Raw genomic sequence first — 16324 nt, 5'->3', positions numbered from 1 at the left:
AAACACACAAAATTAGCGAATAAACCTGCGTGGCGTCTTAAGATGCTTTACAGACAGAAAAAAATATCTCTCTCATATACATATATATCTCCATCTCGGGAAAGAATGTGTCAGGTTTTTTTTTGTTTTTGTTTTTTTACTTAAACACTATTAAATATAATATATAATGTATATATTTTGTATATGGATTCATATGGTGTGAACAGTAAAACCCAAACTAGTCACCTCATGAAACAAATCCCAATTTAATATAATGTAATTTAAAATAAACAAATTATTTTCATGATGTTGCAAGTTCCACCTTTATTTACTTTGCTAATGCTTACTATAGATTTATTGGCATACCCTTTTATGCTGGTTGAATGCTTTGTTGGTCAATTGGTCGTTTTGACAAATTGCAGGAATTAACTAAACACAGTAGCCTACTCGGCTTGGAGTTTAATAAATAGAATTTACCAGGCTCTTTCTGTAGATTGTAACTGTATGAGAGTTGCGTGGACACAAAGTATCCATGAGAGGGTATTACATAAAGTGCAGAGTTCTTATGATAAGTACTTATCAAACATTATATTCTGCTTGGATAAACAGATCAGCTGATGCTGCACGAATGTGAACGGGAGCCCTTTAAAATTCCAGTGCGCATGCGTCATCCAAAGCGCGTCATCTTTGATAGAAAATTGAGACCCAGATTGGCTTTAAACATTTAAATTCACAGCTTGAAATAATAAAAATGTGTAAATTATTCTTTAATCTCTTCAGATGTTTCCCCCACAGAGTTATGAAGGCAACGATAACTTGAGTTGCCGTGATTCATCAGCCTGACAGGGAACCAGGAAGACGACACCTCGTAGGAAACGAAGCAACCAGGAAGTCTTCCTCACTATAACCATTGCCCCTAACAACAGCTGGTATGAAAGTGCTCTGTACCAGCCTGGGAAAAGCGACCAGCCTTCTGACGGTTCTTATTGTTGTCTTTGCAGTGATTTTGTATTATTTCGACGACCCCGTTCCGGTTAAATATACCAGGTAAAACACCGCGAGCCTGTTAATGACTACTGGTTTCCACACCTTCTCTGCATGCAGATACTGGTTTTCTGAATGGGAACATGTGTGGAAACAGAAATGGTACTGAATTGTACGCTCGGTATATCTTATTATACCAGGGGCGCCACCAGGGATTTTGGGTCCTATGAAAGACAGTGGCAGAGATAGACCCCACTACTTGATAGCAAATTTTAGATTTTTGTTTTTGCTTCAATTACTTCAAGCTGATTTTTTTTTTTTTTTTTTTTTTTTTTTTTTTTTTTTAAAGCTTTGGGAATAATAAAGACCTAGGGCTGTGTTTAACCATTTATGGGGCAAGCGACTATATTTTAACACTTTGTTTTCTTTTATATTCAGCATCAAACTATTTTTGTTAATGTAACAACAGAATGGAAGTCTTGGTTCATACCAGGAGGACAGTTTTAGGTTAATTACTCATTTCAAGGTATTTCTTTGAGTGCCCTATAAAGGGTTAAATCACAGTGCATACATCTAACTTGGTTATTTTTTAATATAAATGGTTTATCAGTTTATATTACTGCTATATGCTTTCTTTTTGGGCCCCTATCAAGTCATGGGGCCCTTAGACTCTTCCTAACCCCCCCCCCCCCCATATGGCGCCTCTCTATTATATATCTGTTTCAACCAGTTTAATATCAGATGTGTTATAGCTCCGCTTTTATGGACATTGAGAGAATGTCAGACCAGACTCCTGTTTTGTTTTGCCATTACCTGCACACATGCAAGGTGTTAACAGATCCTCGTCTCTTCTTTGACTTGCAGCATGACTCAGGACATGAAGACCCTTGAGGACAACTTTCGTGACCAAAACAAGAGCTGCTTTGTTCTTGGTGCTTCTGGAGAAACAGGGAAAGTGTTGTTTCAAGAGTTACTGGAGCGCAACATCTTCTCCAAGATAACTCTCATTGGACGGAGACAGCTGACCTTTGAAAGAAAAGGACATGAAAACCTGGTTAGTGGGTAGATACCGCTTTTTCCAGTATCATACACTAGTTAAAAATGTCTTGAACACATCTTTCTTTCCACCTCCAGGTACAAGAGGTGGTTGACTTTGAGAAGCTTGATGAATATGCTGCTGCCTTCCAGGGCCATGATGTTGGCTACTGCTGTCTAGGAACTACCAGAGCAAAAGCAGGAGCTGTGAGTTCACGAAACTCAGCACAAAAAGCAGGTTTCACTGCTGGGGTGTGATCCATTTCCATCTGATAGGCTTGTCAGCAGCAACAATGACTAAGCAGTTTTATCAGTAATGGCTGACACTATTCAATAGAAAATGGATGATAAACTAACCAGGGTATCAAGTTTGCAAATGCAAACAGATTATATTATTGTGCAGTTACTTCTCACAACAAGTTAAGGATATGAAACTTTTGGTGGACTATATAAAAAAGGAAAAAAAAAAAACCAAAAACCAAAAGTTCATGCCATAGTAACATATCATGCATGCAGGAGATTTAAGGTGAATAATGTATTTCCTAATTACTTAATCAGTGTGTATACCACAACATAAAAATGCCAACATCTCAATAACTAGTCGTGTGTTCGGTGTCGTCTTGGTCTGGTGATTGTAAATGTTAAAAGTATGACGGTGGGAACTTTTCAGAGACGAGCTGTAACTAAACCAGAAAATGTATTGGTTGATTCACGGTTCAACTGCTTTCTTTGTTTTGGTTTTTTTTTCCGGTTAAAGTACTATAACGTTGAACAGTTCTACCATTGCCTTTAAAATTTCACATGTCAAATTAAGTTCACCTGTAAAGGTAATCTGCATTTTAGACTAATTCTTATGTTCAACAGGTCAAGTGTCCTTCACTTTTTTGTGAGTAGCGTAAGTGTATATGTAAACAATTTACTAACAATTCTTGGGAGGTAATACGCAGTAGTACCATTATTTCATCATTTCTCTTCAAAAATTTATTTTATTTTATGGATTTATTTAATTATGTAGCTTTTCCATGAGAACACTTTTGCTCCTCACAATTCCTTTAAAAAAATAAAAAATAAGAAAATAAATCAGCAAAGTTTCAGAGATCAAAAATGTCCTATCTGTTTGCTTCTTTTAGATAAATACCGTATATATTCAGTTTTGAAGCTGCTATTAATCTGATTATGTGTCTGCTCCATCCTGAATAGGATCAGTGTGCATCTGTGCAATTCTAAGTTATTTATCACAGAAGAAACAACAAAATTAAGTATCTTTTCTTAACTCCAGTGGCTAAATCATTTGTAGTGTTTATTATTCAGAGCGCAGGTCTGATTTTCACCTGAGTACTGGGAGTCAGAAAATATAGCAGAGAAATGGTCTATTTTTAACACCATACTGCCTGTAGAGCAGAAGAACACATCCATTCAGCTCTGGTTTTCTGCTTTACCCAGTGGTTAATCCAGAATGTTTTAATATTGTGTACTGGACAGCTTTCTTTTACTCATGTGAGACTCAACCTGTGATTTTTTTTTTATTATTTCTTTTTTTTTTTTATATTCACTCCTAACGGACTCAATTATTAATGATAAAATGTCCCAACAGTGGATTTTGGACTTGACAGCAAAACTGGATCAAACCCATTAATCATTTTCTTTCCAAGTGAAAAACTGTAATCAGCTAGTTCACTCATTTCTATACTAATGACATGCCAGCTGTAGAAAATATTTCTCAAGTCATCTAAAAGCCGAAAGTCGTTTTTAATCTTAATTCCTTGTGTTTCAGGATGGATTCGTCCGAGTTGATCACGACTATGTTCTGAAATCGGCTGAGCTTGCCAAAGCAGGAGGATGTTCACACTTCAACCTGGAATCCTCCAGAGGAGCCGATAAAAACAGCAAATTTCTCTACCTTCAAGTCAAGGTTTTATTACCTTTTTGTACTAAATACTACTTACTGAAATAACTATTTCTTTGTGTCTCTCAGATATTTTACTATAATAATATATAGTCTAATTTTCGTCCAGGGACAAGTGGAAGCAGACATTGAGGCGCTGGGTTTTGATAGATTCTCCATTTACAGGCCAGGGTGAGTGCTCTCAATCACTAGATTAACAAGTTGAAAGTGTTGTTGTCTGACTGGATCAGAGGAAATGTCTGCACACAATATTCACAAAAAGTTGTAAATATTTGGTATGGTGTCAGAATCTGCTTAAGATGTGCTAAAACCCTTATTGGTGAACTTAATGTGACCTTTTCTAACCTTAAACATGCTGTTCTCTTACAACGTGATTAACCACGAAAAAAATCCAAAAGAAGTGTCTGAATCTTCAATACGCCACTCAGTGTTCTGGTTCAATGACAACTTGTATTTAAACAGTACTTTTCATTATACTGTCTACATTTTGACGTCAGCAGACCAAGACGACGCCGAACACATGACAACTTATTGAGACTTCAACATTTTATGTTGTGGTATACTCACCACGGCTGCTAGCTTTTCTTTCATTAAATTGTTTAAAAATGAAGGAATTATCATAGCACATTTCTACTTAAATGTCTTAACTGCGATATATTATAAGTGAAACAGGACTTTAATACCTTTTCTGTGAATTTCACTTGTAAATTGAAGACTCATAACTTTCTGTGTGTATGTGCCTAATTAAATAAAGAAAGCATCTATTTGGAGGAAGGTTTGTTAGCGCTGAAAATTGCTGTAAAAACACACCAGGTTTTAGCTTAAAAAGAAAGCAGGGCATTTTTAAAAGGGTATTGTGATGCTCATTATTCCTTGCTGTAAAAGAAATGGTGCAGAATTTGTGCTTTAAAATGACAAATTCTATGCTTACTAATGTTTTTCTTGCTTTACTTTTACACACTTATGGTGCCATACCCACGCTATGCATCAATTCTGGGAAATGAAGTGTTCTGAAGTCATTATTGTCCTACAGACATATTAACAAGGAGAAAGTAAAGAAATGTGGTGAAACCAACTGAACTGCTGTGGTGATCTGATCAAAACCAGTTCATTCTGAAAATTGTACCTTTTTTTTTTTTTTTTTTTTGTCCAACAGGGTTTTGTTGGTGGACAGACAGGAAAATCGCCCTGGTGAGTGGCTGGCCAGGAAGTTCTTCGGGGCCGTTTCTGCCGTGTGCTCAACATCCATGTCCGTCCCTATCCAAATGGTGGCAAAGGCAATGGTGTCCAACACGGTGCTCCAGTCTGAGCAGAAGACTGAGATTCTGGAGAACAAAGCTATAGCCAGTCTGGGAAAAGGTGCAGGGAAATAAATGATCAGGAGAAGAGGTGACGAGATAAACTTTGCTCAAGAAATGTTTCTTGACTTTTGTATGTCATGATTTATAAATACTGAGTCAATTTCAGTAGTTTTCATAACCAAGAACCAAAAGATCAAAGTTTCTGACTTTCTAATTGACAATATTTGTTTTCTGTTCTCCTTTCAGGTTATAAATAGACGACAAGAAGCTGCATTGCACATCAACATATTTTCATATTAGTTGAACAGTGAAATGTCTTTATATGTTTTGCAACAAAACATTTAAGCAGCATTTGGTTTAATTTATTTCGTCCATGATATTTGTGACATCACCATCAGGGAAGTCTTGCCACCGTTTTTCACTGCCTTAAAATCCATGCTTATTTCTGCCATGCAGTTCATGTGCTTTATCATATGTTAGAATGATCGTACATGGTTGAATCTGGAAAATGTTTATATCTCCACTAACTAACTAAATTCATTATTGGAAAGATACAGTTTTGCATGTTTTGGGTGTACACATGATCTATGCTGTTGTATTATAAAACAAACATATTTCTTAATTTTAGATTCAAACTTCTCTCAAACATACAAAAGCATGTAATTTTTAAAATAAACTATTCTGATATAATTTATTTTGAGGAACAATTTTGAATAAACTGATATTTATTTCTTCTTTTTGTGTCTCATGCAATCTATTTAAAGTTACCAATGTGAGCAAGAAGAATAATTAATTGGGTTAAGGTTGTATTTGTGTAATACATTTTTCATGGGACAAACTGTATGTCTGTGTTAATGGACACAAAGCATAGAGGTGTTTGGTGAAAGTAAAGCTGCATGGACACAAAGGTGCAATGTGCAGTTTTAATTTTTATTATTAAAGTTTTGTTCCTTTTCACTGTTTTACTGCATTTTCATTTACTTCAATGCAGTATACAACTTACTTTAAATGGGTTTTGTGCACATAGGTGAATAAAAAATCCTGTCCTTGAGCCAACAGCACCCTCTAGTGGAGAAATGAGGTTAACACACTTTGCTCAATAAATTTTGACCAATGTGTCGGAACCATTGACTGGTCGGAACTTAAGTAGTTGTCAATTTAATGGCTGCTTTTGGTAATAAAAAAAAATGTTTTACAATGTTTATAGAAACTAAAACCACTGAATTCTTGTTATCTAGTTGCACATTTTGATTTCTGGAAACAAGCAGATAAACTTGAAGACCATTTGATTAACAAATGTCAACATTTGCAACTCTATTTAAAAATATAAAATATGTATAAAACTATTTTACTTTGTAATTTTTCTCATTTTTAGTTTACGTTTTATTAGAATTGCAAGCTCCAATTAAAAGATATTCAGGTTTATATTTAAAACCACATACTGTATGTGTAAAAGACTGTATATGAGACTGTGATTTATCAAAACAGGAATAGAACAATATCATTCCCCAATGAAACCATACAAAGACTTTAGAAAGAAAATAATGAAAAAGAAGAGACATTTACCTGTGAAATGTTTGGGGAAGCCATCAGTGTCGTCCTTCTCCAGCAGCTTCCAGCAGCAATCAGTGGAGAATGAGCTTCAGCTGTGTTGAACTGCTTCCTGTTGCTGGTTGACGTTGAAGCTTTCAGAAAACCAGGACAGACAACAGTTGTTTCAAATAACATTTTAGGGCTTTTTAAATCTGATATATCAAAAATACAGAACTATTTTCCTGTAGTGCAGAAAATTAATTATTGTCAATATGTTTTGCGAGCAAGGGGCTTTAAATTGTAAGTACAACTTTTTTCCTGTTTTTCCTGCAAAACTAAGATAATGCTTTAGTCAAGCAGTACAAATGTGGTCTCTTCTTCAACAAGAGGTTTTACTTTTCTTTCTTACTGTAGATAAACAAAGTTTTCTTGTATTGAATAATTATGGATGTATTATTATTGTAATACAATAATAGAGAAACTTAAAGTTTGAAGACATCAAGTCGAGTTGTATGAATTTTAGGAGTTTTACATTTCTGGATGGCACATTCATTTTCTTCATTCATACATATTTATTCTGACAGACTGCACGTGAATTGTATTATAAAAATACATTATAATCTCTTTGCACTGTTCTGATAGCTTATGTCATTACATGTGTATGGCATAAACGGCTGTATCAGTGGATTAAAAGGCCAAACTGGGAGTATTTCTCCTATGTTTTCCCTTTTTGCATTTCAAAGCCTTCTTCTGTATTTTGGCCCTTAACTGACATTTCCAACCTGACTGGCTCAGCAACTTAAAGCTTGATTCAGACAAATTAAACATGCTGCTTTTTCAAAAACATTTTTTGTTCTGTGATCTTGTGAGGATGCTACAGATTGGACGGAGATACTTGTCTAACTGTTTCTGGTGGCATCACTTGCCAGTGTGTTGAACCAAAACAGTTGCAGTTGCTTATCTTGCCTGACCCGGCTGCCAGAATTTTGTGTTTGGCAATTGTGTCTTTGTTATAATTCTATAGGCACAGTCTGGAAGCACGTGCACATGACCTATTCAAACACACAAATACCTCTTTCGATATGAAACATGTTTCTTTTTTCTTTTTGCAGTTTTTAAATTGCTCCGGTCCAGTCATATGCAAGGACAAACAACCCTGATCAGGAAAAGTCTGCTTTAACAGTGCAAGTGAGGAGTAAATGTAATCAGGCTGGGCAACTCTTGAGGGGCTGCAGTCCTGCTGGTGTTGGGAGTTTCCCTGCTGCAACATATCTGACACACATCAAACCTAATTAGCAAATTTGTACAGGGCTTGACATTAAACTGCACAAGTCTGCTAATTATCCATTGATCTGTCAGGTGTGTTGAAACAGGGAAACTCAACACTTGCAGGTTTGTGTCAATTCAGAACCAGAGTTGCCCATGCCTGCTTTAGATAAAAACAACCCAAGGGACAAGGTTAGCAAATTAAGAACCTGTATGCATGGTATTTACTTTGTATGATTCAAGTATGCATTTGTCCCTGTCTTTAAAAAAAGATACCGACTGTGCTACAAACACAAGTTAAATAAATAATGCATTCTGGTTCATGGTTTCACATTTTTCTGGACATGGAACAACCTTGCACTGATTTACCAAATGTTTCCTATTTACATGTATATAAGATAAACAAGAAATAGTTTTATAGTTTGATTATTTGTTGACATGTTGGTGTGACACTTCGTCACAATCTATTCTACAGCTTGTAAAGTTAGCATTTTGATTAAGAAGTTGAACATTTCTGAATGCATACAAGCTAAATCTTAAGTCCTGACATGTTCTGTTTATTATGCTGTAGTCACAATGATGTTTTCATAATTGCTAACTCTGTTATAATTTGAAATATGGCACATATGGCTCATTTTCATTTATGTTGACTTATTTTTGAACGACAGGTAATCCCAAACAACTTTTGTAATTTGAATTATGATTAGTTTACTTATTTTCCATATTTGTTGCTGTAATACATGTAAAATCCCAATTTGAAGACTAATATAGTCAATGACCAAACTTATTTGAAGGAAATTTATCCTTATGATTTATCAATATGAATATGCATGCTTTAATGTGACATAGTGTAATAATAGAAAAGTCATTTCTCCCACACTGCGTGTGGCTGTGTTCCATTTTACACTTTCCCCCTTTTGAATTCAGGTTAGTTTATTATTAAATGTCTTCAGTGTCCTACTTTTTCTGTCTTTGTTTATAACTGTATAATTATAATGTATAATTATAGTATAAACGTCTTAATGGAGCTATAAGACACTGTTATACTATGTCAAGTATTTAAAAAATCTTTTACAGTTTCAATCAATTGTCTCTTTAATTTGTTTGGTTTCTAAAAGGAAAGAAGCAAAAGAAAATCTGTCTAAACCTTGGCGACCTCTGGTGGCATTTGTGCAAACTGCAGTCTGTGTGATGAGGACGTAAGCCAGATACGTCAGTACGTCAACAAACGTGAGCAGGAAGTTTCTCGGCAGCATTGGACATCATGGCAGAATACACAGACCCACGTGAGTGTTGTAAATAAACGATCAATTGCTTAAAAACAACTTAATTGTTAAAAAGTTAAAACTCTCTTTGTCTAGCGGTGTTTGTTTGTATATATTTGTTCATTGAATTTAGTGTTTAGTCTGGTTATTTCTACAGAAGCGATATTTTCATCCGTGGTAATGATTGTGACGTGATGCAAAACAGCTTTTATAAAAGCTTTTGCATGGAAAAATTTGTAAAGCAGTTTAATTTTGACAGATTGCGATAAAGCTGCTGATGAGATGCCTGAACTCTCTGACGGAGATGATGATGATGATGATGATGATGATGAAGATGAACAGTGGCAGTGGATGGAGGAGGACAGTCAGCCAGTTACCTGTCTGTTTTGTGACAGGTGAGATCGGAATACACCATTATACTTTTGTCATAAATTGCGCTACTTAAATTATTGTAAAAACAAATTTGTTATGAAAGTTCTTATTTTCCTGCATATTTACACAACTTTGTGCTTTATTTTCCTTGTATTGAGTTGAATCTTTAAATATAACATCAAACAAGTTGATGGGCTTATGTTTGCACTATTTTTTTTTAAATGTAAGTAAACTACATTTAACTTAAATATGCAACTTCGGTAAAAATTCAAGGTTCATTGTGATTATTACGACTTTTTTGTAAATGAAGATGAATGTTTTTGCACAACAGACCTGAGAATCTATTTTCATCATGATGCTGTGGGCTCCGTAGTTGAGCATATGTCCCCAAATGTGTTCTCATTTCTTCATTTATTCAGGTTGCTAAGCTCTGTACCTGCCACCCTGCAGCATTGCACATCTGAGCACCAGATCAACCTCGTAGATGTAATAAGAAAACACAGTAAGAGCACACCGTTTCTCTCTGCACATTAAAAAAGACCACACGATGTGTTGAAGTGGCCGACTTATTTTTTCTTCATTAGGTTTGGATGATTATGGCTACATAAAAATGATCAACTTCATTCGGTCAACAGTAAGTACTTCTGCCACTGCATCACATCTTTTACACACTACTGTGTGTTGTGTTGTGGATATTTTCAATTCTGCACTGACTATTTTGTAGAGCTTTACCATTTTTGCATTTGTTTGCATAGAAATGTAGCTCGTCTTGCCTGACAGGGCTGCCAGATGGCCCCTTACCCTGGGAGAGCGAAGACTTCCTGCGACCGGTGTTGCAGGATGACCCGCTCCTTCAAACGGGTACTGCTTTTTATTTAAGCACACTGGTGTTATGCCTTTTGTTCTTACTGTGTTTAACGCATATTTCAGTCCAGAAAGTTTTCCCATACAGCACAATTGCTGGATATTTGTACAGTTATATTTATCAGTGCTACCAACATGACCAGCTTGAGTTCAAACTGGAAATGAAAGATAGCTAATCCATTTCCTTTAACGAGAAAATACATCTGAAATCACTATAGATTTAGCCACTGGGTTGAATGTTGAATGAGTAACTTATATGTTCCTGTAAGGGCTCTAATTAAAGTGGAACTATTATGTGCTTTTCAGGCTAATTTATTTTTATTTCTGAGACCAGAAGGGCTGGGATTGATCAAATTATTGTCACAAATCATTTATTTATTTCAGACCGACCCTCTCCGTAGGCTCAGATCAGCCTGTGGGCAAAACGAGTGGATTGAGACTCTTCTGCATTAAGCCCCGCCTCCCGCCACTGCACTACATCGGGAGCGCGCAACGCGACTGCTTTTGCCGTCATTGTAACATCTCATAAACAGAAGGATTAGGCTCATATGAACTCAATAAAAGAAACTAAATACAATGTCAACACATAGCATACAGCCCTACATGTTGGAACCTGAATCAGACCCTGAAAACGAAGTGGAAAACAGCAACCCACAGCAACGAATGCAGCAGGATGTCTCTCTTTGGTAAACTCACCAGCCATCGTTGGAAATAACTTTATCCCACGTTTTCCACCCGCCTGATGTATTTGTACATGCCCTTGTTAACCAGTAGAAGGTAACCAATCACCGAACATTATCCCCCGGGACGTCACAAGGATTTTGAAGTAGAAAAAACTCTCTAAAACGACGCGTTTTTTGTCGCTATGGAAACCGAACGGAGATAGTCCTGGAACTCAAACTCAAACATGCGTTTAGGTGATAAAAAACAGTGTCGTTCACATGTCTGATGAGGATTCAACACTGTAACACTGTAGAAAGCTCATAAAACTTAAAAAACCATAATAGCACCCTTTTAAACGTTTTGTTTAATAACCAGCCATGTAGCTGATAGTTTCCAAAAGTTACCAGTCATGAAATGTTCTTGCCAATTTTTTTGCTTGGGCAGAAAAGCCAGAATTTATGAACACCTGAATGTATTTAATCATTTCTTTCTTATATACATTTATTTTATTTTTAATATTAAAAAAAGCCCAATATCATTCTCTCATAATTTTTTTTTCTAGCAAGAAACGGCAAGTAATTTATTCTCTCATCTAATTCAAAATGATAGACTTTAAACTAAATAATCCATCTTAAATGTTCATCTTACCTCCTTATTTAATCAACACGTTATCAGATGTCTTCAGTGCTCTAATCAGAACCGGGATCTTCAGTCTGTGTGTGAATCTGTTTTATCCCGTAACATGGTGTTTGCATTTATGTACGAACTTTGGCCTGCATGAGCATAAACTATCTACATGCCAGATCTCAGGATCTCTCACCACCTCTTTTGTTCTTGACCTAGTCTCCAACCTCCTTTCCTTTCTTGTAATTAGCCTCGTTCTACATGCCTTCCAACCACATCTTTGTGTTTAGTCGACACATCATTTTTAAAATTTGATAATCATTCAGCTGCAATTTATTCAGGCAATAGTTCATAAACGCCACTTACATCACAGGATACACACAGCCAGTGGATACATGATGCATCATGGAAAATGTAGTGCTAACACAAGCATTCAGGCTTTATGTCACGTTTCATATGTTGTGCAGCTCAAAATGCTCTCAGCTCTAATAACGAAAATGATTCGCTTCATTTACCTGCCAAACTTGTGCCAACTGTGCTCTTATTGCTGACTGTTAAAGCTGGAGTTTTAATATATAAAAGCAGAGGTCTCCAACTCAGTCCTACGAGGTCCGCAATCCAGCAGGTTTTTCCATGGACCCTTTCTCCAACACAGCTGATTTAATTCATTGATTGTTTGTGAAGATCCATTTAAACTGGATTCAGGCGTGTTGCAGCAGAAATACCTGGGAAACTTGTTGGATTGCGAGCCTCGTAGGACCGAGTTGGAGACCTTTGTATTAAAGTAACATGAGAGCTTGAAGATTTTTTTCCCCCATTGAAAGTGATCAGTAAGTGTTGAGAAAATGTTTTAATCTGGACATGGTAATACCCACTTGTGATCTAATCACCCGAGTCTCATGCAATTATGTGTTTAAAAAAAAAAAAAAAAAATCATGGATTTTGACAACTTTGGCAACTAATATTGATTATATCCTCTGGTTAGAATACATGTCATTTCAGATCATGGCAGTGCAGTAGCTGAACTTTAACACCAACCACAGGATGGATTACTCACAGTTTCATTGGTTATTTTAAGGAAAATGTCTGAAGATCTTTGTTTTTTATTTATTTGTTGTCAAGTTCATTAAAATTTCTTGACAAAAAAGACAAAGTATTGTCAGTCACTTCAAAATCTATATAAAATTCCACATTGCTTCATTTTACAGTTGTGTAAAATGTCCTTTATCAGCAATTTGAAATGCAGACAGATCTGGTACTTCTCCCCGTCTTTCTGTCAGACCCTGAGGAGCTCTATGGCGGTGAGGGGACGTGCTCGTCAGCATGTCTGTCCTCCAGAGCTGAGGCTCATGATGTTCTGCTGCACCGGGCACAAGCTGCGGAGGAGAGAGCTCGCTGTTCAGAAGAGGCATTGGCCAGAGCCATGGAGGATCTACACAAACTCAAGTCAGTTACATTTTTTTTCAAGCTGTGATTTTTTTTTTGTTTTTTAAGCTTTTAGAAACTTAATGCGTCTAGTGCAGGTTGTTGTGCCTGTAATACAGTCTTTGGGCCAGCAGGGGGACATAGTGAACTCAGTATGACAAATATTAAATGAGGTACCTTATGGAAGAAGTTTGGAGCAAAGGGAAGGATTTAAAAAAAAAAAAAAAAAAAAGAGGGAAGGGAAAATTCCACTGCAGTAGGAAGACTAGAGTGAGGATGGAGGTAGGTGGGGGGGCAATAAGGGAAAATTACAGAAAGAGAGCCGGTGAGGTGGACGTGGAGGAGAGTTAGGAAGATGAATGCCTCCCATCTTCTCCATTTACAGCTTCGTCCTGCATGAAGACTGTGTGTGCCTTCCACTTTCTGGTTGCTGCTTTTGTCTTACGTCCCTGCAGAGAAAGTTACCTGCAAATCTCCTCCTTTGTTTCAGGCTCCTGGCTCAGGGTTTGGTGCTGAATGCAGAAACCAGTAAACTCAGTAACCTGGGCACTGTGGCTGAGCTCCGCGAGGATGAGGACGAGGCCTACTTTAGCTCGTACGGTCATTACGGCATCCATGAGGAGATGCTGAAGGTCTGAGTTGTGCAAACACATGTGCATACTTATGAAGCGTGCTGGTCTCATAAGTCATGTGTGTCATAAATAAGCGTCTTTACAGTGATGGAAGAACCTTCAGCGCACATCATGGCTGAAAAACTTTGCCGCAGCATATAAATGATAACGGTCACCCTTATGCACAGGAGAAGACACATTCAGCTACTGAGCTGTCGAGTAAAAAAAAAAAAATCACAATTGCCACAGGAGATGGAAATGAATTTTTACCCACTTTAAAGCACTGAGACTTTCAGTGCATCCTGAAGGGGCTTCTGTGTGTGTATGCATGGGCTGGAGGGGTGTTAGCGCTCTCTTTCTCTCTACTGCACTGTTCCACTTACCGCAGTACTTAGACATATCCCTACTGGCTGCCCTGATTGGTGCTTAGTACTGTTAAGTTTTGCGTTGCATGTGCGTCAGTCTGAAAACTCCATCAGAGCATCAGGAGGGACTGTGGACACGTGACGTCGACTGCAGTAGAATGTGGTCAAGTGTCACTCGGGTCTGAGTCAGGTGCATCCCTTATGACGCAGTCTGTGTGTGGTTGAGACCTTTTCTTAGGAAAACGTTGATAGACTTTTATGTTTTTTAGTCGGAGAGCTTTTACAGAAGTAATTTGTAGAAGTCTACAGAAAATGTTTGACTTGTGACGGCCATTATTCCCTCGCCAGCAGGATGGATATTTGCTGTTGTAAAATTTGGATGGTAACTTGTGCGAACGTCATCATATAACACCATCCCTTTACACAAGCACAGGTTTCCTCCCACCTCACCCTGGACCAACCTTTTTTCACTATATTTTTTTCATAAATTCAGATTCTGCAGCCTTTACCCCCTCCAGAGAGTAGCTGCTTTGATTTGTGGGCAGATTTGATTGGCAGGTTAATTAGTGAGTCTTGACCCAACTTCCACAAGGAAATAACCAGAGTCCCCATTGGTTGTGTTTATCTCATAGATTTGCTGTGAAATTTCCATGAAATGCTCCTCATTCTGTTTGATATTTTGTCTTCTGAATCACTGAAAACATCCATGGTTTGACATGTATGTGCGTATATTCTTATTTCTGACTGTTCTGTCTGCAGGATGAAGTGCGGACGGAGAGTTACCGTGACTTCATGTACAGCAACCCTGAAGTGTTCAGGGACAAGGTGAGCCGCAGCAATGCAACGGAGGGCGTTTGCATTCATTTGTTAGTAACTAGTAAAGTCGCACGCGTAATGTGCAGCACAGCCTATTAAAAAGAAAAGACGCGAGCGTTTTCCTGAAGAGACATGAATAAGGCGATAATGTCTGATTTAAAGCACAGTACGGCTCTCTATTAGCACCTTGAGTGTCGACTGTAGAGTCCTGATAACAGACGTGTAATCCACCACCAAAACCCACAACACCCAACAACCTCCACAAAAAGGAAAAAAAAAAACCTCCGAACCCCCCCCCCCCACCTTTCTCTTGCCTGCTGTGTTTAGTTGCAGGAAGCAGTGGTCTGTATCATGACCATCCATTATATGGGCGGCTGCTGGTTAGTGCTGGGATGAGGCTGCTCGGGTTGATGGGAACGTACATTATCCCTGTCAGGTTGATGCAGTCTGCAGAGAAAGAAGCATCTCCTTCTACAGTAACTGATAGATGGAGAAAAACACATGATATTCTTGTTTCAGATAGAAAAGGAACAAAGGGGTGTGTTCTGTTGTGTTAGCAGTGTGTTGGCAACAGCGGGAAGCTTACTTTAGAGACACAGCTAAAAACAGTGTTATATTTAGGTGGTTGCATCATCGCTCCCATGTCTGGGTTGTTTAGCAGATGAACAAATCTGAACTTTTGGTAGAGACGGTCATTTACCACATGATGCAGGCGCGTCATTTCAAACTTAACACTCAGGTAACTAAACCTTCTGATTTAACCCACACACTAAAGTAAATAACAGCAGCTAATCATCACTTGTCATGGTTTAGTTAAGATTTGCACAGTTCATCAAAACTTTTCCAGCATGACACCATGATGAATGAATCGAACTGTAAAATCATTTAGAAGCTGATGCTGATGTGTTTAATCAGTAAAGAAAAACTTACACCAAACATTTTCATACAATGGTTCAAAAACTAAATCTTAAAAGAACAGCAGAGTTCACTGAGGCAGAAAAGGCAAAAATGACAAACTGCACGGTAAAATGCATTTTATTTCATACATATAATTGATTGTATTTTTCTTTTACATGCATTGTATGTTGTGTACTCTTGATAGATTTAAATAAGTTTATTACAATATACTATTCTCATTTATTTCAGTACAGATCTCCTGAGAAAATAGAAATTAACAGAACTTTTAGATTATAGCAACACAAACTGTGTTTATCATGTTATATTACTAAATATTTAAAATAGGTGGTAAGAAACCAGCTTTTTTCATGGTCACTTGTGGTTTCTTTACCTAACCATAAAAAAATCCTGCTTTTGG

The 16324-nt window shown here is 37.2% G+C and overlaps 2 protein-coding genes across 4 annotated transcripts in view; both read left to right on the top strand.

Annotated features, from left to right (window-relative positions):
* The first annotated feature begins 681 nt into the window (after window positions 1–681).
* htatip2 (HIV-1 Tat interactive protein 2) lies at window positions 682–6073 on the top strand. 3 transcript variants are annotated; one of them, XM_079241821.1, is made up of 8 exons: window positions 682–908; window positions 981–1026; window positions 1828–2017; window positions 2098–2205; window positions 3773–3910; window positions 4014–4075; window positions 5061–5293; window positions 5452–6073. In XM_079241821.1, exons 3-7 carry the CDS (start codon window positions 1829–1831, stop codon window positions 5275–5277), a joined length of 714 nt encoding a protein of 237 aa, XP_079097947.1. In that variant the 5' UTR covers window positions 682–908; window positions 981–1026; window position 1828; the 3' UTR covers window positions 5278–5293; window positions 5452–6073. The 3 variants fall into 3 exon arrangements, with proteins under 3 accessions (XP_079097947.1, XP_079097946.1, XP_079097945.1); XM_079241820.1 differs by having other exon boundaries at window positions 682–1026; window positions 2152–2205; XM_079241819.1 differs by having other exon boundaries at window positions 682–1026.
* Window positions 6074–9266: 3193 nt separating this feature from the next.
* The window catches only part of prmt3 (protein arginine methyltransferase 3), a 53582-nt gene continuing 46524 nt past the window's right edge, over window positions 9267–16324 (top strand). The window contains exons 1-8 of the mRNA XM_079245443.1: window positions 9267–9290; window positions 9529–9664; window positions 10061–10143; window positions 10226–10275; window positions 10397–10502; window positions 13073–13238; window positions 13708–13849; window positions 14953–15018. Coding sequence (XP_079101569.1) covers window positions 9269–9290; window positions 9529–9664; window positions 10061–10143; window positions 10226–10275; window positions 10397–10502; window positions 13073–13238; window positions 13708–13849; window positions 14953–15018 — 771 coding nt within the window. The 5' untranslated portion in view covers window positions 9267–9268. The remainder of the gene's footprint in view (window positions 9291–9528; window positions 9665–10060; window positions 10144–10225; window positions 10276–10396; window positions 10503–13072; window positions 13239–13707; window positions 13850–14952; window positions 15019–16324) is intronic.

This window comes from Telmatherina bonti, assembly GCF_933228915.1.
Source record: "Telmatherina bonti genome assembly, chromosome: 1".
Lineage (NCBI taxonomy): Eukaryota > Metazoa > Chordata > Actinopteri > Atheriniformes > Telmatherinidae > Telmatherina > Telmatherina bonti.
This window is presented reverse-complemented; position numbering and strand designations above follow the sequence as displayed.